Raw genomic sequence first — 23,013 nt, 5'->3', positions numbered from 1 at the left:
TTTAAAAGGATATAAAATAGCTGCTAAAATAAATAATAAGTTATTAGCCTAAATACTCTGTTAATAAGCTTAATATACGTAAACACCTGTCGCAAATTTTATTTCGGGTCAATCGTGTGCAAACATGTCGTTCTCAGAAAGCCAAGCTTGTTCATGCGTTAAATCGATTTTTTTTAAATTATTTTCCATTAATTTTTGATTATTTCATATAACGCCAGAACATTATTTAAAATTAAATAAGTATTAGTTTTTAAACAATAATAATAAAAAACGGTTAAAAAATACTAAAAATAAGATTAAATAACTTTAAAATTTGGGTATAACTTCTAAAATAGGGAATTACCCACAAAAATTCAAAACAAGCATGCTTGTGAATTATTGAAGTCATTCAACGATATTATTCACAATGCAGTGGTTCAAAAACATAAAATACATGGTTTTGGCTTATGCAATTGGGGCATATGTATGCATACTACAAATATTTAATAAAATATTCAATAGAGAACGACGTAAACTTCAATTCAATAGAAAAGGTAAACATTAAAATAGGTTGTTTGTATTTTTGGAACTGTGCACCACAACTGAGTTTAATAATTGTACTTTATTAACAGATTATGCTTCTAAAAATACGACTAAAGTTGCTGTTGTTACTGGAGGTACCTCAGGTATTGGTCAGGCTATCGTAAACCAATTAACGTCTTTTGGATATCATGTTATTTGCGGATTGCATGGCCAAAATTACTTAAGCTCAACACATGACACTAAAAAAGGTTTACCCTATTACCCAGTTGTATGAAAAATCTATAAACTAGTTACACAAAAATGCTTTTTTTGTATAATTACTAATTACTTTCATTTTTGCAGATATAACATATAAAGGTTTGGACTTAAACTCTCTGCAATCAGTTCAATTATTCAGTGACTTTATTTTAAAGAAATACCAGAAAATTGATCTTTTAATAAACTGTGGTATGTTAAATACTGTTGTAGATTTTGATTAAAGTCTTAAAAACTTAATAAAAAAGTCTATATTTTCAAAATTTGATAATAAAACACAAAAGGTGGGGTAACTAATGTTACCCAGGTCCTTGGTTCGATTCCAACTGCTTCCATTTTTAATGCTTTAAGTAAGACACTTTAAGCAATAGTACCTTCTGCCAAGCCAAAAACCAATTAGCAAATAATAACTGGCCTTTTACAATTAATAATATCCCGAATTACCAAAGATTGTTTTAAAACTAGGTCGAGGTAACAAATGCCCAGTCTGGAAAGTAGGGCAGTTTTCGACGAGATCTCGTGCGTGCAAGCGTAAAAAATGACGTGACCGCACGTGCACGCGTACTACGATTTTCGGTCTACGCATGATTTATGTTGGCGTGCTTTACTTAAATTTGGCTTAAATATACAAGGCGTCAGCATTGCGTGTGCACAAATCTTTTTAAAAACCAGGCGTGCAAAATGTTAATTTCGGGCGTGCATTTTTTTCACTGAAAAAAATCTCGTGCGTGCACGCTGCCCTACTTTCCAGACTGGACAAATGCTACTTTATGTTAAGGCTGTAAACTTGGCCTTTTCACATCCATGATAAATAACACAATTTTAAATTAAAGCTGGTGTAATGTTTGTACCATATCAACTTAATGAAAATAGAATTGAGGAACATTTTGCAACCAACTATCTCGGCCACTTTTTGTTATCCAAGAATTTATTACCAAGATTAAATCACTTTGAGAACTCTCACATTATCAATGTTATTTCTTCAACTTATATTTTAAGCGATTTGAAATTCACATTGGATTGCATTAATCCAAATGCTAGGTAATCAATAATATACTGTTCTTATGTGCTTTGTTTTGTGTGTTTATATTAAAAAAGGACATTTTAACATGAAAGCACTGGTAATCAAACCTAGGACCTGGAATGTAAACCAAACCTAGAATGTAAACCAAACCTAGAATCTTAAAAGAAATTGTTATATAAAAGCACTTTTTGGTAACAAACCTAGAACCTAAAAGGTAAATCATACATAGAATTTAAAAGGTCATTTTAATATGAGATCCTTGGTAATCAAACCTAGGACCTTAGGCTATGATGCCCAATAATTGCACTATGCTGTAGGTTATATTGGTTAAACAAAATCAGTTTTGTCTAATTTTTTAGGAAATATTCACCTCACCTTGCATATGCCAAGAGCAAACTTGCTCTTCTATTGTTCTCCTATAAACTGCAGGCATATCTTGGCGAAGAAACTGGAATAAATGTGATAGCTTATGACCCAGGCACTGTTGTGACACAACTGTATAAATCGTCTTGGTGGCCAACCCAACTGTTTGTTGAAAAATTCGGGAGGTTTTGTATGAGGGTAAATGGAATTTTAACCTAATTTTTTTTGCATATATTTATACTCGAAGTGGTAAATTTGGCTTAACGACGTAAACCTAGGGTAACATTTGTTACCCTAACCCAGTCTCGAGTTACCTTTAGCAATTTGGAATATTTATAATTAAAATTGTCTGCTAATTATAAGCTGCTGATTAAGTGTTGACTTTCCAGGAATTTTTGGCAATTACTTATTGGCGTTACAGCATGACAGCAGCGGGGATCGAACCTATGACCCTATGTAATGAAGTCGAGTGTTCTGGTGTTTGACCATTACACCATGCTGCCAGTATAGAATTTTAAATTGATTATTTAAAAAAATATAACCATATCAAAAAAATTAACTGTTTAAGAATTCTAAAGAAGCTGCAGACGACATACTAGACATTTTATCTACACCTCATCAAAAAAATAAATATTACTGCAGTTTAAAGGGTGGTTATTGTCATTCGCATTCAGATACCTACAATCTCCACTTGCAAGACCAACTCTGGGACAATAGTTTAAAATTAATCAACTACTAAAAATAGCTCTTTAATGAACTTGTTGATTGTCCACCCTATAGGCTGCATTTTAGTTGTTGTAATATAGCCACAACTCTTAACTTATATATATATCCATGGTATATATAAGTTAAGCATGCACCACAAACACCCTTTTTTAATATTTTGAAGGCTTTCTAATTAAACATACATACATTAATATATCATCAACCAAGCGTATATACAAATGTGTTGAAGGAAAAAAAATACGCTACACTACAGTTTTGATTATGTATTTATATTTTTTTCCAAGTCAAAAAAATTAAAATATTAAATCTTGAAGCACACATAATATGTTAATTTATTCAAGTGGCTGCATATATTAGATGTTAAAAACTGGTTGACTGTTATGTTTGTACCCTTATGCTGTACTATAATTATTGCTGGAGTTATAAACAGTATGTAAGTATAAGAAATAGGCATAACAAATGCTACGGTAAAACTTTTTGTTAGTATAAGCTAAGCAAAAAAACAATATTTAAAAAAATATTATAATGATAATAATCAAAAATCAAAGCTTTTGTTAAGCTTTTTTTAAAGCAACATAAAATTACATTTTGAATTGAATAATAAGTGCTTATTGTCTTCGCTTTAAAAACAGTTTTAGGATGCTTATAAATTGGTAATGCATTATGCCGACTAAATTTATAAATAGACACCAATAACAAACATTTTGCAAAAAAAAATGCATTTTACATTTTAAAAATTAATACACCTACAATATAGATTGTTAGTTTAACTCATTTATTATAAAATAAGTTTTAAAACTGATAATAATTGCCAAAATTTAAAATTTTTATGGCTTATTGCATGTGCACCTACTAATATCTTTTAATATTCATAATAGTGTTTCATAATCTACTTAAATATTTTTGTAAAGTTATGAAAATCAGAATGTGCAAAATAAAAAATCTTTTAAACGCTATTAACCGGCAAAATTATAAAACCTATTGCTTGATAAAAGCGATATTAATACATTAGAAGGATATTTACGGTATATTATTAATATACTGGAGCCCCATAGCAGTAGTATTAAAATACCCAATGTAATACTTCAATATTTGCCCAATAAACATGTAGATTTTTGGTTCTTCTGTTGGAAAAAAAATTTTTTTTTTAAACATTGGGATAAGAAAAAATGATACCGCTTTCCAAATGGATAATACCTAGCATTAGGATATTTTAAACAACAAAAATAGACCAAAAAAAATATCAACCGGTACATGATAAAGCCTATACACGAATAAAAAATATCGGAACTTTAAAAGAAACAGTTTTTTTTTCAATTTTAAACTACATCTTCGTCCATGTCTAACCATTGATCATCATCAACGGTTAAAAGATTATTGTTTTGGTTGTTATTTGCTGAGTTATCTTGATATTCTTTATGTGGCCATAAGTCCTCGTCTGGTTCTAAAAAGAAGATTTGGTATGGTAAGTGAATGTTAATTTGTTAGGACATATAAATGTATGTTTTTAACATTTTTTTAGCACAAATAAAAGTAATAAAAAAATTTATAATAAATATTACATTAATGAAAAAAATGACAAAAACAATTTTATGTTTTAAGATATTTCATAAATAATAATGTTAACATTTAATAGCATATTATGCCATGGTCACTAAACCCTTTTGTGTACTGCTAAAATTGTTACCAATATCGGTAAGTAAAAAATTTTAGTAAGAAAAAAGTTAGGATTATACATAGAGTCCCATTTATTACCCTAACTTAGACTCAAGTTGACTTTATAGCAGATTAAAATATTATTGATTATTGTTGCCTGAAAACTTATGTGCTGATTGTTTTTGGAACAGCAGAAGTTTTTTTTTATGATGCTTTTCTTAAAAGCGATACAACTTAAATAAAATGAGGAATTAAACATGAGACCTTCTGTATTAAACAAAGTGCTCTTACCATTACCTAACAATGTACTTACTTTTAACAGACAGTGGTGCATTATGGGGGTCAGATACAACTGCTTGATCTTCTGAATGTTTCCATGGTAACTCTCGGTCAATCGCACAAGAGCCATCGGTTTCAGTTAACACAGTATCTTCAGTGGGCATTTCTGTATCAAGAATGTAATCGAAATAAAAATAAAACTAAAAAAAGAAAAAAAAATTGGAATTGTGATTTTAAACTTTCCAAGAAATGACTAAGTTTTTTAACAATTGAATTTTTGTAATTTTTTTGACATTTTTTAAAAATATTTCTTTTAACCGAAAAAAAAAATATATAACTGAATCTTTTTAATTAATTTTAAATTTATATTTAGTGTTTTTAAATATCTTATTTTATAGGAATAATTAAATTGTAAATAAAATAAAAAAAAAGCAACAATATTAAATTAAAAGAATTACTTAAAAACGTTTGGCGATAATGTACAAAAAGCTCTAAACACTATCTACTACTTAGCAATACCATTTATGAAGTAGTAAAATATATAAAAGCTCTTATAGACTATTTTTTTTTTTTTACTGATTGGTAGGTTATTGGCTAAAAATTATATTATTTAAAAAACATTTTCCTACGGTTTCTTGTAAGGCCGCAGCCCCACCAACCTGCATAACCCTACCCAAGACCAAAGTTATTATTGTCCGTTTAGAATAATAAAATACTTGACTTTTAAACTGCAAATTGGTTTTGGCTCAGCAGGATAGGTAGCATTAGTATCTTACTCAAGGTTACTATTACATGGAAGCAGTAGGAATCAAACCCACGACCTTGAGTTAAAAAGGAAAGTGCCTTAACCAGTACACTAAAGTGCTGGCTCAGCAGTTTAAAATAAAAATATTGCTTTGACTAAATATTAATTGGTACAATTCTAATTTAAAATTACTTTAACTGCCTGTTTACTAAATTAATTTTTAAAAAAAATTATTTTTTTAAGCGCAACATGGACATTTTGTATTCTAATAAGCCATACCACCAAGCTATAAACATACAAAAGGTCATAGAAAGTTTGACAAATTTGGGGTCTAATGATAAGAACTACTAAAAGCAGAAAAATTAAAAAAATAGCGGAAATTTTACAATCGAAATCGGAAAATCTTAATAAACCCAAAAATATAGGTAGGATATTTTTTTTAATTTATTTTCAATTTTTTTAGTTTTCTTTTTCCTGCTTTTAGTAGTATCCCTTCAAAAAGTGTAGCAACATAAAGTAGTTTTGATTGGTTTATAGTTTTAGGTATACATAAATTTTTGTAGAAATGCCAAAATGATAATAAACTATAAAAAAAAAAAAAAATTACACCAAATTTCATGCATTATTGATAGAAAAATTTAATTATCCAAAAAAACAATGTTTTCACAAAAAAAAATAAAATACTTTTTATTTGATTTTGACCTTTTGTATTTCTAGCACATTCACAAAACAATAAAAATAATTATACCGTCCGATAATTACCACACCCTAAAGCAAGCTGAAACATAGATATTCACGAGGACCACAGACATGCTTTATTTTTTGGGCTGTTTCCAAGCAAAACGAAAGCTAATTGTTAGAAAAATATTAAAAATCGGGAAAACAAAAAAATTTGTAATTTCCAAAAAATTATTGATACTAACTTGAATTTGTTTTACAAAAAAATTACCCCAAATTGTAGTTTAATTCTTGGCTTATAGTAAAAATTTCTTTGCGCAAGACTTAAAAAAAAATTTCAACTTAAAAAAAATATCTTTTATGAAAAAATTATTAAAAAAAATATATCTTATAAAAAATGCTTAGTTGAAAAAATATCCAATAAAAATTTCGAGTTAAAAACATTAAATAAAATTTTGACACACAGTTTTGCTTGGAAACAACCCAATAAGACCACAATCTCAACAGACATGCTAACGTCTACATAGCCACACAAACTAGTTTCAAACCTGACGTTAATTCCTCTGGCAAGGCGTCAAAGGAATTCATAAACCCGAGGGGATTACGCGCGACTACCCATCTGCTCTTTGCAGTCGCCGCTGCTTTGCCAAAGAAATAAAAAGTTCATTTGTGGTGCTTAATAATATTTTTTCCAAAATTTTTTTCGGAGGGGAGAGGGGTAAAGAAGACCCAAGTAAAATGTATTTACCCCCTTTCCAAAAAGCCCCTTATTTTTACTAAGTCCCATTAACAAGATATTTTTTAGTTCTGTGCCATTTTTTTCTTTTTAACATACACATTTACCATAAAATATAAGGTTTTAAAAATAAAATATTAACACTTAATAAATTCATTTAAAATCTGAATGAAAGTATTTTTCAACAACAAAGTTATCATCAATTGATAAAACTTGCTTTAAAAAAAAGAATATTTAATTGACAACTTAAATTAGAATGACAAATTTAGTGAATATTAATAAATAAAGCAGTTAGGTTTTTAATTAAATATTAAAGGGTTAACATAGATATTAGTTTTTTTTATTGTTTAAATAATTAATAAAATTAGTTTGCTTGCACCTGCAGGTAATTAGCTTAGCAGATTTTTAAAATAATTATAATTTTTTTTTAAATAATTATAATTTTTTAATTTTTTATATTATCTTATATTAAAATACTTTAATAAGTCTTAGTTAGATTCAGTAGAGAGTTAAACATTTTTCTAGACTTTAAATTTATTTAATTTTAAATTATTTATAGTTGTATGTCCTTTGCATGTCAAAATTTCAGATTTTAAAATGTTAAATCGCATTAAATAGGTATTTACTTTTAATGTAAGAAAAAAAAAGGAATATTTGTAAAAAAGGGATTGAAAAACTAATTTTGAGATGTTAGTTATGCAACTTTATTGAATATAATGAAAGAATCATTGACAACCCTTTAAAAATTGTTTGTTTTAAAAAAAAATTTTCCCAATTTTTTATTTAATTACCTTTTTCTTTGTCTTGTCCAGCAGCAAATGTGATTGCTCCGTCATCGTCTCTTGCAGTCGAGCCATTAATTTTGCACTGATCCATTGATTGGTCGACAATAAATCCTGGAGCTAACAAAAAAAAATTTAAAAATTATCAAAAAATAATTTTTAAGAAAAAAAATTTTAATATTGAAAAATAACATTATTTTTTATAAATATTTTTATTTAAAGACTAAAAAAATGTATATGACATTCAATAAATCTACTTATTTGATTTTAATCAATAATCTTTGCATATTTTTTGTTTAATAAATTAATGTCAGATTGAATGTTAAAATAATAAAAAAAATTAATAAATAGATTTGAAAAATTATCAATAAATAATTATTTTGCAGAACTCTAATTATATAGCAAAAACTATGCTAATGTGATTTAAATTTTGATATAAATTTGAACAGGACAAAACAGTTCAAAATATACTGAACACAAACAAATTAAATCTATATAATAAATGCCCTATAGATGCTATGTCTAATTTATATGAATTTTAAACTACTTTACACTACAGGACTAAATGGTACAATTTTAGCAAAATTCGACAAAAAATTCTATTTATACGAAGCATGTAATTATTCAAAAAAAATTGTAATTTCAGTTAAAAAATTTAACAAACAAATGGGATACTTGAAATGAAGTTGTTATAATTGGACAAATAATAATTAATTTTTTCAAAAAAAGATAAAGAGGGTTTTCATTATTTATTATATCAAGACAGAAAAAATACGAAAAAAAGTTTTCAAAAAAAAAATCTTTTTGAAAAAATTTTTGTGAATAATTATACAACAGCATAAGATATTAAACACCGACATGCTTTTTTTGCCATGCTAAATGTGTATACCAACATGCCCAGCACTAAGTTAACCTTACCAGGCAACAGTCTCGTACTCTCGCTTGCTCTTAAATTATTTCTTGAAGCTAGAATGATATTTAAATCAAACAAGAAAAAAGTTTGAAAAAAATTAAGCTCTTTTTGAGCGAAAGGGAATAGTAAATTAAAATTTTAACATTAAATCTTTCGATTTTGTTTAGTTAACGTGTGTACATGCAGTTATATTATAATATCCATTTTTACACAGTGCTGTGCAAATGAAGGCTTAAGCTATACTGATAGCATTAGTATAATAATGCAAAAAAAAATTTATCTTAATATTTACCCAATTCGTTTTTGTCTGAAAACAAATTTTTATAATTTTAACATGAGAAAATGGTGGAGATATTTCTAACTTGAGAAAATTTGGGGATTATTTTAATTTTAGAAAATGTCAAAACAGTTTTCACAAAAAAAATTGGAAATTATTTTAACTTTGAAAACTGCGCGGTAATTTTTAAAGTGAACCAAAACACAATAATTTATCTGGAAAAAATGTCGGAATTATTTAAATTTTCAGAAAATATTAAAAAAATTTTAATGTGGGAAAATTGTAAAATTATAATTACATGATAAAATGAAGGAATAATTACATCTTTAGAAAATGTGGGAATATTTTTACATTTTTAGAAAATGTGGGAATAATTTTATCTTTAAAAAATGTGGGAAAAATTTTGTTCTTAGAAAAATATGCATGCACTTATTTTAATAAATAAAATAAAAATTAATATATAATACTCATATTGGGCTCAATATAGTACCTTCAGTTTATCAGATTTATCAATTTATAATATTAAAAAAAAAAATAAAAATGTAAATGGTTTACAGCACATTTTTATGATAACATGCCTTTGTATAAGTTTAAGCCACCTGATATATTAATAAACACCAATGGTAATAAACAGTAAATGCATAATAAAAAAACTACCTGTGTTGCTGCGCTTTTCTTTGGTGAGTGGAGACTTAGAGCGACACTGAAAATTAAATTATATTTTGACAAATTTCGTTTTTTTCCAAATCACACAATATTTTAGGAAATACTAGTCAATGGCCTAACCTACGATTGGCATTCTAATTGTTGTAATATGGTCGCAATTTGCAATTTATATTTGCCCACACACCACAAACAGCAGTTTTATTTATGTTGTAGGCCTAGAAAATGGACATCCACATACATGTAAGTATATATCGTCAATTAAGCTTTATTATTTATAGACTATTTTTGTGTAACTATACCTAATGTAAGAAGGCCAACTTTACAGCCATAATCTAAGGTTACATTTGTTACCCTCAACCCAGTCTCAAGTTGCCTTTGGCAGTTTTGGATATCAATAACATACTGGTTGTTTTGTCGACTTGACATGAAATAAAGCACTTTGAAATGGGCGGCTACAATATAAAAGCAGTAGAATTAAACCAAGATTCTCATATAGTAAACAACTAAACCATGTTAAAAAAAATATACTAAAAAAATTGTTACAATTTGTATCTTTTTTGTTAAAAAAAAATGTATTACAAAAATTGCCGTTAGTAACTTATTAAGTAATTTTTAAGCATTATTTATCACTGAAAAAGTAAAAAACTACAACAAAAAAAATAAACAAGCAGAAATCTACCTTGTGACGATTGTGCTTGTTTTTGTGATGATTTTTCTTATTGTGTACTTTTCGTAGATTGATTCGGTGTCTGATAAGGATTTCCTGTTCTTGTCGCTTTCTCGTGCTATCATCATCAATATTACCTCTCCTGTGACGAGTTTGTTCCTAATATGAAAACAATTTGATTTAAAAATAAAATCGAAAGTTTAGTATTTGAAAAATGATTTTTTAACCGAATCTTACTTTCTTATTTTATTTATTTTTTTTGTATATATATTTATCCTCGATGTGGGAAAGTCAAATGCGCGACTTAAACATAGAGTAACATCAGTTACTCCGACCCAGTCTCGAGTTGCCTTTGGCAGTTTGGGATATTATAGATTATAATTGCCCGATAATTATTCTGCTGATTAAGTGCTGGCTCAGCAGGAGTTCATACCGCCTTACTCAAGGGCGCTACAGCATGAGATCAGTGGGGATTGAACCAACGACCTCATGGTGGTGTAGCAAGTGTATAGTTAACTTATTTGTATTTTTTGTTAATTTCAACTATATGACAAGTTTTAAATAGTTACATTAATAATTGTTATAGTTTGAATACTATTATTCACAGTTTTAAGTGGCTCCTTATATTTTTAGATTTTAATAATTTGGTGATATTGACTGACTATAAACCTGTCATTTAGGCAAATGAGTCTTGTACAAAAATATTAAAACATGTTAAAATCGGGTACAAAACCTAGAACCTAATGCGGTGATGTCCAGTGCTTAAATTACATTGCCACATAATCAATTTTTTTCAAAAATTACTATTTTTGTTACTTTACACAAAACAGTACAACACCTAATTTCAGTATTAAATATTTCAGTATTTTAGTTTTCAGTGTATTAGGTAAGTGTGTCAGTATTTAGTACTTTGAAATTTAGTATTTTAGTATTTAGTATTTGTGAACTCCTTACTTTATCATAGTATTTAGTATTTTGGTATTTTGGTATTTAGTATTTTGGTATTTAGTATTTTAGTAGTCAGTATTTTAGTAGTTAGTATTTTGGTATTTAGTATTTAAGTAGTTAGTATTTAAGTAGTTAGTATTTTGGTATTTAGTGTTTCCCTTACCCTGTCTCTTGGCTTGTACATGTTTTGTTCAAGTAAATGATGAATGTCGGCATCCTCGACTGTCCTGAGTGCCTCAGTCTGTTGGTTTTGGAGAGCAAATGATTGCATGTCGATGATCGTGTTATTAGCATCATGGTCTCGCCTAAAGTAAAATATTAAAAAAAAAATTTATTAACATGTTTTTGTATTAATTATTTTTGATGTAGAAAGGTCGATTTCACAGCCTAAACATAGAGTAACATCAGTTACCCTGACCCAGTCTCAGTTGACTTGGGCAGTTTGGAATATTATAGATTTTAATTACCAGATAACTAGCCTGCCAACTGGTTTTTGAATCAGTTGAAATTTATACTGTTTATAGCGCCCTACTTAAGGGCGCTACAGCATTATAGCTACAGATGGCTAAGTGTTCTAACCACTACACCACACAGCCAGCTCAATTATGCTCTTATGTGATTAAAACAGATGACTATATATACATTACTGTTTTTTAATGTAAAATTCACATGAAAATGACAAACTCTTTACCATATTACTCCAGGATTAAATGTATACAAAGTTATCTTAACAACGTATTTCTCAGGCAATTTTTACTTACATGACTTTGTTGAATGAAGCTTGCGAATATGATCTTCTCATCTCGTTGGACAATATCAGATTTGCAAAAGTGCCAGTCTGTAGTTCCCCACTACTGTTACCTAGTGTTTAAATCAATTTATTTAAAATAAAAAAATAAAGCTTGGTGGACAATACATTTTTGAATTTTGTCAAAATGTAATTTTTTATGTTTGTATTTATTTATCCTCTATGTAGCAAGGTTGACTTTACGACCTAAACACAGAGTAACATCAGTTTCCCAACTTAGTCTCAAGTTGACTTTGGCAGTTTGAGATATTTTTGCTTTTTTATTATTCAATAATTAAACTGTTGATAGGCTTTTGGCTCGGCAGAAGTTTGTATAGTTCATAGTAGTTCGCTTAATGCGGCTACTGCATAAAATGGGAATTGAACCTAGGACCTTATGTAGTGAAGCCAAGTGTTTTAACCACTACACCATGCTTTCGGTCAATCTTAACCGCCTTTACTATTAAAAAAAACGTTTAAACCTTCAATTAATTTAGTTTAAGAATTATTTTAAAAAACTACCTCTTTCAAATTCCTGAACAAAGTCCTGCGCATCTCGTTTGTTAATCCGATGAAACGTCTCCAATATTTCATGATCCCGGCATTTGTAAGCGTTGCGGATAAACCACCGGTTTAAATACTCCGTGTTCAGTTTTTGAAGCCTAAAAAATACACGGAAAATTTTAAAATTGAACAAAGATTTTTTTTAGAAAACCATTATGTTATAGGAAGATTGGAAAAACTTAGGCCAGTGAATATGTAAGGGAATCAGTGAGAAATGAAAGATAGATTTGAAGGAACACAAGCAAAGAGAGAAAGTACAAGTGATTCTAAAATTGTATTACAGATTGACTAATGATGAATTGGCTATATATCTTAACAAATGTTAATTAATGCTTCTTTTTTAAACTAGTATTTTATATTTATAAAAACTGTCAAAGCAGGTAAATTGACTTAATGGCAGTACTTAAACACAATTTAAAAATTATTTTAAATTCTTTAAACAAATATACTTTTTGTACTAAACATTCAAAGAAAATTGTCAAAAACCATCAGTGAAAAATTCAAGTAACATAAATAAAAGAAAAAGGGGTTTAAATAAGGGCCACCCAAAAACCTTTACTAACTTGGAACTTAAATTTACCATGATATATATAGCCAGTCATAACAAACAATTAAAAAACTTAGTCCTAAAACATGTCAAGCAAGTATTTTTTAATGACTTCCCATATAACAAAACTACCATATGGCATAAAAACTCTTAATCCAACAAGATCAATACATTTTTGTATTACATTTTGGGTTATCTGTACTTCAGTAAGCTACTAAACAATACCACTATAAAGGAAGTGGTTTGTACTTTAATGCCCTGAATTCGATGTGTATTGTTTGTCAATATCATGTGTCATGTACTGAACAAGGCTTTATGTTACATTATATGCTATATAGTGTACTTTACTATAGTATTGGCCTAATGTCAATGTCAACATTTACTCAACTAATCTCTATATTTGGACAGTTAATGCTTGGTAATTGCTGAAGTAACTAATTGTTTTATCATACTTCTATACTGTCAAAGGCAACTTAAGACTGAGTCAGGGTAACAAATATAACCCTATATTAAAATGGTATATTAATTTTTTTAACATTAAAAATATAAAAAACAGACTTTTATATAAAATACACCTAATAAATAACAACTGTACATTACACCCTAATATAGAACTTTCACTGCTAATTCACTGAGTTTATGTTAATATCTTACCTGGTCATCCAATAATGATGACCATGATGTCCAATCACATCTTCAATACCAGCCATAAGATGATCAATCATCTAAAAATTATTTAAATTTTATTTTTGTAAATATTTTGGATAAAAATAAACCATTCAAAATAATATATCTTAGTGGACAATGTCAAATTTGAAAGCCTTCGACATTGAAATAATGCCAACATCAAATTGTCGAGGGAATATATTAGTTTCAGTTAAATCATGTTAGAAAAACGAAATGCAGGCCTTATGCTGGTGGGCAATCTACTATTAATTAAAACTATTTAATGGCCTGCCGTCTGCTTGGAAATTTACTTTGTGTAATATGGTAACAACTCAAAACATATGTAAACCAGAAATAATTTACCTGCACACCACAAATGGCAATTTATTTTTTTGGTAGGCCTGTAAAATGGATATCATACATTTAAATATATATTTATTTTTCACTTAGCTCCATTATATATAGATGTAGCCCTTTAAATGATATAGGCTATATATTTTTTCCAATAAATATGCCCTTAAAATTTAAAATGCTATTTGAGGTCTTGTGTTGCAGGTAATAATTAGTATGATTAACAAAACAACTTATAAACATGGAAATTAAGTTTTAAGGCTTATAACAAAGCAATAAAGACATTGGGCACAAATCAATAACAATTGTGAAATTAAACTGGATCAAAAATAATCAATAAAATTAAAAGTAAGGGGATTAAACTACTGTGCAAAAAGGGAAACTTATATTTTAAAATTTTAATTAATTATATTATAGTTTTCCAAGCCTGATGTTTATACAATTTTAAAGAAGCCCAAAGCAATGCTATGAAATGTTAATGATGATTTCATTTAAAAATGATAAAAATCACTTAAAAAATAAATAAAAATCACAAATTGGAATTTATCATATTGTTTAAAAATCGTACAAATGACATGTACAAAATTAAAAAAATGAGTTTTTTTTGGCAGGAAGACCAAAAGTAAAAATAAAAGGGGTCTTAAAAAATCAAATTTTTTCAATGATTAATTATTCTTATGCCTATTATTACTCAGCAAAATAATAAAAAGAATATTAAAAAAATTTACCCGTAAATTGACATCTTCAAACATTGACTTTTTATGTTTGGTTTGGGTTTTGACATGTAGTAGTTCCACAATGGGACGAATAGTAGAGCCCTATTGACATAAATGATAAGGGTAAAATTTATGTAATTTTGGTGATAAGAAGGTAAAGTAAATAGACCTCTACAGTTTAAAAGTTTGAAATTCTATTAGTCATACTGCTAAAAAAAACTGCTGAATTAAAATTTTTTTTAAAATGACATTTTTAGATGTATACAATTTTAAATAAAAAATCGAATTTTGTTACATATTGTAATCTTGTTGTTGTAAAGGATGTGTTTTTACAAATAATTAAAAAAAATTAAATATTTATAAACTTTTCATACCAAGTAACCTACAAATTTCAAACAAAAATTCAATAAATTTAATACCTTAAAAAAACAAAAAATATTAAAAAATAATATTAAAAAAGGGAATAAAATAACATATTCACAAAATACATAAAATAAATAACTATATACAAATTTTATATTAACTATACCAAGTTTTTGAATAAAAAATTTATTTTTGCCTTGTCATAGTTATCAGTAAAAAAATAAGTTCATAGTTAATCAGTAAAAAAATAAGTTGCGTTGCCCTATTTTAACCAGATTAAGTTATTAATATAAATACATAAAATATTATCAAACTTAATCTGACAAAAACTACTATAAACATGTGTTAACTTTTCGTTTGTTTTAAACAAGCATTAGATTTATTAACACAACTGTGAAAACAGGTTTAACTTATACACCCTTAGATGTATTTAAAGGCCCTTGTGGACCTTTAGAACCTTCAAAAAATGTTGTGGTACTTACAATTTAATTTTCAAAAATACTGGAAAATGACTAACATAAAAAAAACAGTTTGGAATATTTTTTTTTGTGTGATGTAGAAAGTACCAAGTAGCGTAGTGAATGTATACAAGCTAGTACTTTCTACGTCATCACAAACAGGGCTTTCCTATTTTTTTTTTCAATTAATTTTAATTTTTTTTAAAAGTTGTATTACTTAAAAAGTAGGTAAAATTATTCAAAGTTAAATCATTTTGACACCGACTTTTTTAATTTTTGAGTATTTAACATATGTGTTCATTGTATTTAACTTAAATTTTACTTATATGTTCATTACACAGTTATTATAGTGACAGTTATAAGAACTAAAATGTCAACAAAACATACATGGCTAATATAGCAAATAATTGAATGATAGGTATTGGCGCATTCGACCCAGAAATAATCAATATGGCGATGTGATAAGGCTTTAAGTCTGATGATGTCAATGGGTGACTATTTAAAAGTTTTTTAATCAATATGTTACAGAAGAATATAGTAAACAATATTATAATAGGTACTGGCGCATTTGACCCACAATTGAAAAATATGATATTGAGATAAGGCCGTAGGGTCAATATGTGGTTATTCTATTGTTCTTAAGTCATGATTATAAAGACATCTATACCAAACAATTTGTGACAACGCTATAAGTGGGAAAAGGTTAATGTGTGATTATTTAATAGTTCTATAGACAAGATGTTAAAAATGTCTTTATATTTGCGCAAAAAATGACTACTGAAACAAAAAACAGCTGTTTGGATTATTAATTACGATTTGTGATATCTCTTACCTGGACAAAAGATGTGAACAAGATAGCAACAATAGCGGAACAGATCATGGTTTTAATATTGGGTACTAGTTCAGGGGAAGTCAAGGAGACAAGGGAGAATGCAATAGCCCCTCTTAGACCCCCGTAAGCCATTACAAACTGGTCGACTTTGGTGATGGGGTCTAATCGTATGTAATTAATCACGAACGTAAGAGAAACAACACCTACAAATTAAAAAAAATATTTTAAATATTTCGAAACCAAATTCTTTGTAAAAAATAAACATAAGGCCCATTTAGCATTAACTGGTTAATTGTCTGCCTCAGGGTCTGATTTTTAACAGCCATAAAATGTCACAAAGCAGTAATAATTTACCCCCACACCACAAACAGCATTTTTTTTCATTTTGAAAACACAGAAATTTAATATAAAAATCGTATCTAGATTTGGTGACCATGCCATAACATACTATAGAATCTTTAGGTAAACATTAATATTTAAGTTTTATATTATGAAATTGATTTTGTCATTTTTTTCTTAGTATCAATGTATATTTATTAGATTTTTTTTATTACTTTTTTGTTGCGTAAAAAACCTTTATAAAAAATATATATATTAATTTCACAAAAAAAAATATGTCTGGTAGGAGGCAAGGTATACTAGTCATTGTTTTCTAAACTTTTCCACATACCAATGACAATAACAACTTAAACAATACAAAAATTTGCAACGATGCAGAACCGATCGGTCATAGTTAATAAATTTTACCCTCAGTTTTTTTTAGTATAATATTTTAAGACATAGTCTGATATTGGAATAATAAATATCAGTTTAAGTTTAACTTAAGACCATGAACTGATATATTTAAATATAGCAAAAAAAAAAAAAGTTATCTATTCAACCATAGATAAAACCCCAAAATAAAGCATTAAAAGATTATTTAACTACTCAAGTAAAACGACTCTTCAAAAAAATTTTTTTTTCCGGTACAATAAATCTAATTTTTAAATGATAATTGGTCTAGTTTTTTTAATCATATTTTTCACAATGGCATGTTTTTCTTTAAATTTTTTAACACGTTTTCATTTCGTATTCATTTTTACCACATTTTATATGATAAGGTGATTTAAAGATAAATAATTTATTGGTTTTAAACAAAGAGGGAAGGGGAATGATTAATTGGGTTTTGAAAACGATTTCATTAGCCCTATGTTTACTGTACTTTGAACTAGCGATAGGTCAATGTAAAAATAACTCAGAATTTAATTAAAATAACTGACAAAAAATTTAATAAATTAATTTCAAAAAATAACTTTCAGAAATAGAAATGAAATTTTTTTGTTGTTTAGGCCCAAGTTTCTATGGTAATGAGAATTAAGTTCACGGTATATAACATTTCTTAGAAAAGTTATTTTTAAATTTTGTGATCTGAAACTAAAGTTTAGTTTGACAATAAGAGGGTAACGGTGCAGAAAATTGCCAGAAAAGTGGATTTATATAATATTTTTAAAAAAAGACAACCTAACTAAATAGCTTATATATTTAATCCCAATTTTAAGCTAACTTAATAAAGGAAGTTTAATTAAAATAATAAAACACCTACTAAAAAGATAAGTTTTTGTTTAAATATCCATTTTAAACTTTAAAATAGTAAAAATTTAATTTGCATACAAATAGCAAAATAGTGTTTTTTGTTTGAATAGTTCTTATTTAAAATTACAAATCATAGCCTACTCTATATATAGGTACGTAAAAACCCAATGCATTTTAATATTTTTATTTTAAATATAGGCTTATTTACCTTTAGTTTTTAAACTTTTAATACCATTATCTAAACACTCATATTTTACCCAACAAATTTAAAATAAAAAAATTCAAACCCTTTTATTTTTTTATTTAACCATTGTTATTTAACTTTTTACATTTAAAGTAACTGACGATTGCCAGACCTATGGGTTGCATTTTATTTGTCGTAATACGAACTTAACCCGCAACTAATATTTGCCAGTGATAGTTTACCCGGAAACCACAAAAAATAATTTTTTTTTGTAGGCCTATAAATTGAATATATATAAATGTTTTTCCATCATCTACTAAACTTCATTAGAAAAGTTACCTATTGCTCTGTAGATTGTAATAAACAGCAAAGTCCATAACACAAATCCAGTATTCCAATACTGCCAGAAATCACTGACGGCCGATATCCCCAACAACATGAAAATAATAGTTTCGGCAATATTTGCCAACATTTTCATGCCATATTTGACAGTGGTATGGGACTTGACGGATATGTTGTGTTCTACATAAGAGCTCATCGTAAAAGCGGCAAACACAATTCTAAAAATACAAGAAAAAAATTAAAAAAAAAAATTTTTGCCTTGTCACAGTGGAGTTGTGAAAAGCGAGTTTAAGATAAGTTGGCCAGGTTTACTTTTATGAGTCATAGTTAACCAGATTAATTTATTAATAGCTAAAATTAATTTAAAACTAATTAAGTACACATTACTAACACAGGAAGTCGGAAAATGTGAATAAGAAAATTTTAAAATCAGAAAGCAAAAAAAATATTAAATAATTACAAAAACTAGTCGAATCTATTTGTTGTAATATGGTCGCAACTCATAACTAATATTTGCCCGTTAAATTTACCCTTACACCACAAATTGCTGTTTATTTCAAATAAACGCCTTGAAATTGAACATGCTTATATATAAATACAGTTCACTAAGCTCTATCATAGAAAAGTTTTCCCAAAAACTCCCTAAATGAAGTATAAGGAATTTCCAATTTTTTAGTTACTTTACCCCTTTTTCTGCTTTACCCATTTATCTTTGTTTTATTTTTTTATTCACACTTATTAAACAAACTAAGTAACACAATGTGTTTTAACTTACGCTATGATCCCAGAAAGGTGAAATATCTCAGCAGTTAAGTAAGCAAGATAACACATTACAAACACGAAAGTTGGTTCAACAATTCGATTATGGATAGTATATTTTGTGATGAATGACCCCAAGTAACCGTAGATAAGTCCGATTAGTAAACCCCCAAAAGCAACAATAAAAAATGAGACAATTGCTGCTACAATGTCGATACCGATAATGTTGTTTTCACCGATTTCGATGTAGCCTTCGAACGTTTTAAACAGAACCTAAAAATATATAAATGGATTGAAAAAATTATGAAATTCAATTAAAATTAAATGTTAGCACTATTAAACTCAATCTGTATAAAATAAAATACTCTTTTATTTAAACAATTATGTTAGGCATATTTGGATAAACAATAACCCCAACCAATTAAAAGTTGCAATGTATTAGTTGCAATTAACACATTTTCTTCATATCAAAACAAAATCAGTTTTCATAGAAGTAAAGATGCTAGACATCACTACATGAGATTTTGGGTTGGATTAACACTGTTTCTTTTAATGCAAAGTGTCCTCAAATAAGACGCTTTTAAGCACTTAGATTTTAAACTAAGACATTGAGTTTGAATGCAACTCCTTTTTTTTATAAAAGTATTTCAAATAGGACACTGTAAAAGGTAAGGTACTAAGTCCATTACCAAACCAGTATATTAATAAATAGGTAATATATAGGGTTTATAACATTTAAAATCAAATGCAACTCAAGACTAGGTCATGGTATAAAAAGTTACTTTATAGGCCTATTGTTTTGTTTGTAAATTTGGCATTCGTATTTTAAGAACATAAAAATATAATAGGTTTATTACACTTACCACTGCAACTCCGTCATTCAGTAGAGATTCGCCAAACACACAAATATAAAGAACCGTGTTGACGTGAATTTCTTCAAATACAGATATAACAGCGACTGGATCGACAGCAGATATTATACTCCCAAACAACAAACATTGTAGAACAGTAAGATTAAAAAGACCTAGAAAAATACAAATCATTTTACGATTTCTCTAAAATACAAACATTTTACAATTTTAATTAAGGTGTTGTTGATAGTGGTCCATATTACGGAAAACCATTTTAATGAATAGACACAGTTTCGTTAATCAAAACTTTAAAAGTAACATTTTAACAAAGTTTGGGTCAACTTTTTTAATTTAAAGGGTAATACCCAGAAAAAGGGTTCAGGTAAAAGGGAGTAAATAGATGTCTTATCGTACATAACATAACATTTTTCACATTTAATTTTTGATAAAATAATTTCAGCCATAAGTAGCACTGGTATTTCACAAAAACAATGTATATACAAAAAATAATAGTATGTTTCAATTCATATAATGTACTTGCCTAAATACATATTGTAATATTGAAGTAATTAAAATTTAAAATTAAATGGGACAAACACAGTATTTGGTGCATTCAAAACTCAAATTAAAAAAATGACTTTATAATTGTATGTTATTTTTAAATTTATACAGTATATACCAATTAAATAATTGTATTATTGGATTTTTAATTATGTCTATTATTAGATTTGCCTATATGCTTAAACAATAGGCCTATTAATGATAATGGTTTATTGAAATAGTCGTTAAAGTTATGCAAATATTGATTGTAGCACCTATAAAATTACAAAAAACTTTTACAGTAAAAAAACAAAATGTCTTACTTGAAAAACAACAAAAAATTCCAAATTTTTTTTATTGTAAATTTTTATTTATTTTATTTTTTTGTAAATTTACTAGAAAATTATATACAAAATATATTTTTGTTTAAATACCTGGCATCCATCCAGCAAGAAACACTCCGTACAAAGATAGTCCGATAGCAAAAGCATTAAAAATAGTTCCTACTATAGCATAGGTCAGAATAGTTCCCAAATTTTCAAAGAACGGCTCCTTTGGCATAAAATACCCCGCTTCCATTACAATAGGGGGTAAAATAAACAAGAAAAATGTGTCGGGGTTGAATAAAAGCTGCTCAATGCGACTGTTTTTGTCGATAGTGTACGCGATACCACCAACTACCAGACCGAGGCATATTAATATACAACTTTCTGGTACTCTGGAAACGTATTTATGGATTAAATGAAAACCTAAAAAAAAATAAGTTTGTAATTTTTAATTTCTATTAAAGCATAATTACAGTAGCACCTTTTTAGCAATATTGGAATCCCTTTTTTATTTACCACACCATTAGTGCTAAATAATAAATAAGATACAAAGGGTATATATATATTATATTAAAACTATTTTTAAATTTAACAACACACTTTTATTTAAATTAGGAAAATTAAATTAAGCAAATTCATTTTTTATCGGCGCACCACAAATGGGATTTTTTTTATTTGGATGACCTATAAATTGGACAATATCCAAAATAAAAAAATGCCGTTTGTGGTGCATATATGTTTATATTTATCTATGTATGTTCATCGATATTAGTTTTTTTGTTAAAGCTTACCTATTTTAGCAAGGCCCGCGAAAATAATCCATACTGATATAATAAAAGGGCTTGCCACTCTTTCCCAGTTAACAACAGCAACTGGATAGCGGTGATGACCTAAATTCGAAAAAACAATAAACAATTTAGCATCTGTTGTCATAAAACTTTGTTTATATGCATTAAATTTTAAAACTAAACCAATAACAATTTTATATTCCATAAATATTATTTTATAATTTTTAAAACGTAATTTTAAACATTTTATATTATATATATATATAAAATTTAGTTCATGAAATTTTTTTTAATGCACTTAGTAAAAAGTATGTAAAAATACATACTAAGTTAATTGTGTATTTCTTTTAAATAAAACCTTTTTTAATTTATTTTAAATTCTTATTTTTATAAACACTTGTTCAACTTACTTTCTTCTGCTTCTGAACCATTTGCTGAAGCTAAAAATTAAAAAAAAAATTTATTAATAAGTATAATTATTACAAGTATAATTATTACATACAAAATACCATTTAAATACTACCATTTTTTATGTGTATATAAATACATTTAAACAAATAGTGAACAAATTTCAATATGAAATACACTTTTACCTGATTCGCCTTCTGCATTTCTTTTAAAACGATTTTCGTATTTTGTTGCAAAATCTGATACAATATATGTAGAAATTTAGAATTTAGAACAAAAATTAAGAATATTAACTAAATAAGGCGGATATCATAGTTAAATTGTGCTTTTCAATTGAATAATAACTGGGTTAAATAAATAACCTTTAAAATCAATAAAACTATTACAAAAAGACAATTAGTTGTTTATTGAACTTGCATTAATAAACTAAAAAAACTTATTAACAATTTTTTTTCAAATTACCTTTATCGCAATTTACGTATCCAATCAAAAATAAAGCGATTAATCCAATCCAAATAAATCCAGTAAAATGATTATTCCTTTTCATATTTAATGTTTATTTAGTTTGTTCGTTTAACCAATATAACATAACCCTACTGCCGCAACAACTAATAACAACTCACGCTAAGAAAAACATTTGTTTTGATTTCGCCGCAGAACCCAAAATGTTGATATAGCGGTCTTGTTAATTCCCGAACGAGACCAGTCGGGACCGAATGGAA

At 27.4% G+C, this 23,013-nt stretch overlaps 2 protein-coding genes across 9 annotated transcripts; one reads left to right on the top strand and one right to left on the bottom strand.

The window, feature by feature from the left end:
- The first annotated feature begins 406 nt into the window (after positions 1–406).
- On the top strand, positions 407–2,903 carry LOC145760146 (polyprenol dehydrogenase-like). The gene is made up of 6 exons (XM_082574024.1): positions 407–533; positions 612–770; positions 865–969; positions 1,611–1,818; positions 2,161–2,362; positions 2,733–2,903. The coding sequence occupies exons 1-6, from the start codon at positions 407–409 to the stop codon at positions 2,901–2,903; spliced, it is 972 nt and encodes a 323-aa protein (XP_082430150.1).
- Positions 2,904–3,144: 241 nt separating this feature from the next.
- On the bottom strand, positions 3,145–22,903 carry LOC145759028 (sodium/hydrogen exchanger 3-like). 8 transcript variants are annotated; one of them, XM_082572745.1, is made up of 22 exons: positions 22,754–22,903; positions 22,477–22,530; positions 22,294–22,323; positions 21,887–21,985; positions 21,204–21,518; positions 20,242–20,402; positions 19,395–19,651; positions 18,617–18,837; positions 16,522–16,724; positions 14,881–14,970; positions 13,790–13,860; positions 12,547–12,686; positions 11,999–12,098; positions 11,401–11,542; positions 10,302–10,448; positions 9,614–9,659; positions 8,972–8,986; positions 8,685–8,732; positions 7,776–7,886; positions 6,797–6,889; positions 4,860–4,991; positions 3,145–4,334 (listed from the first exon to the last, which is right to left on the bottom strand). In XM_082572745.1, exons 1-22 carry the CDS (start codon positions 22,836–22,838, stop codon positions 4,210–4,212), a joined length of 2,685 nt encoding a protein of 894 aa, XP_082428871.1. In that variant the 5' UTR covers positions 22,839–22,903; the 3' UTR covers positions 3,145–4,209. The 8 variants fall into 8 exon arrangements, with proteins under 8 accessions (XP_082428871.1, XP_082428872.1, XP_082428877.1 ...); XM_082572746.1 differs by having other exon boundaries at positions 6,797–6,886; XM_082572751.1 differs by lacking the exon at positions 6,797–6,889.
- Positions 22,904–23,013: the final 110 nt, after the last annotated feature.

Source organism: Corella eumyota, chromosome 7, assembly GCF_963082875.1.
Source record: "Corella eumyota chromosome 7, kaCorEumy4.1, whole genome shotgun sequence".
In the NCBI taxonomy this organism is placed as follows: domain Eukaryota; kingdom Metazoa; phylum Chordata; class Ascidiacea; order Phlebobranchia; family Corellidae; genus Corella; species Corella eumyota.
This window is presented reverse-complemented; position numbering and strand designations above follow the sequence as displayed.

Bases quoted from the DNA above. Each gene is read 5' to 3' on its own strand.
- LOC145760146 (XM_082574024.1), top strand. From the start codon at position 407: ATGCAGTGGTTCAAAAACATAAAATACATGGTTTTGGCTTATGCAATT. The intron at 771-864 runs GTTTACCCTATT...TCATTTTTGCAG, and splicing joins AACACATGACACTAAAAAAG to ATATAACATATAAAGGTTTG. The intron at 2,363-2,732 runs GTAAATGGAATT...TAACTGTTTAAG, and splicing joins TCGGGAGGTTTTGTATGAGG to AATTCTAAAGAAGCTGCAGA.
- LOC145759028 (XM_082572745.1), bottom strand. From the start codon at position 22,838: ATGAAAAGGAATAATCATTTTACTGGATTTATTTGGATTGGATTAATC. The intron at 21,519-21,886 runs GTAAGCTTTAAC...ATTTTTTTTTAG, and splicing joins CGCGGGCCTTGCTAAAATAG to GTTTTCATTTAATCCATAAA. The intron at 4,992-6,796 runs GTTTGAAACTAG...TTCTTGATACAG, and splicing joins GCCAGAGGAATTAACGTCAG to AAATGCCCACTGAAGATACT.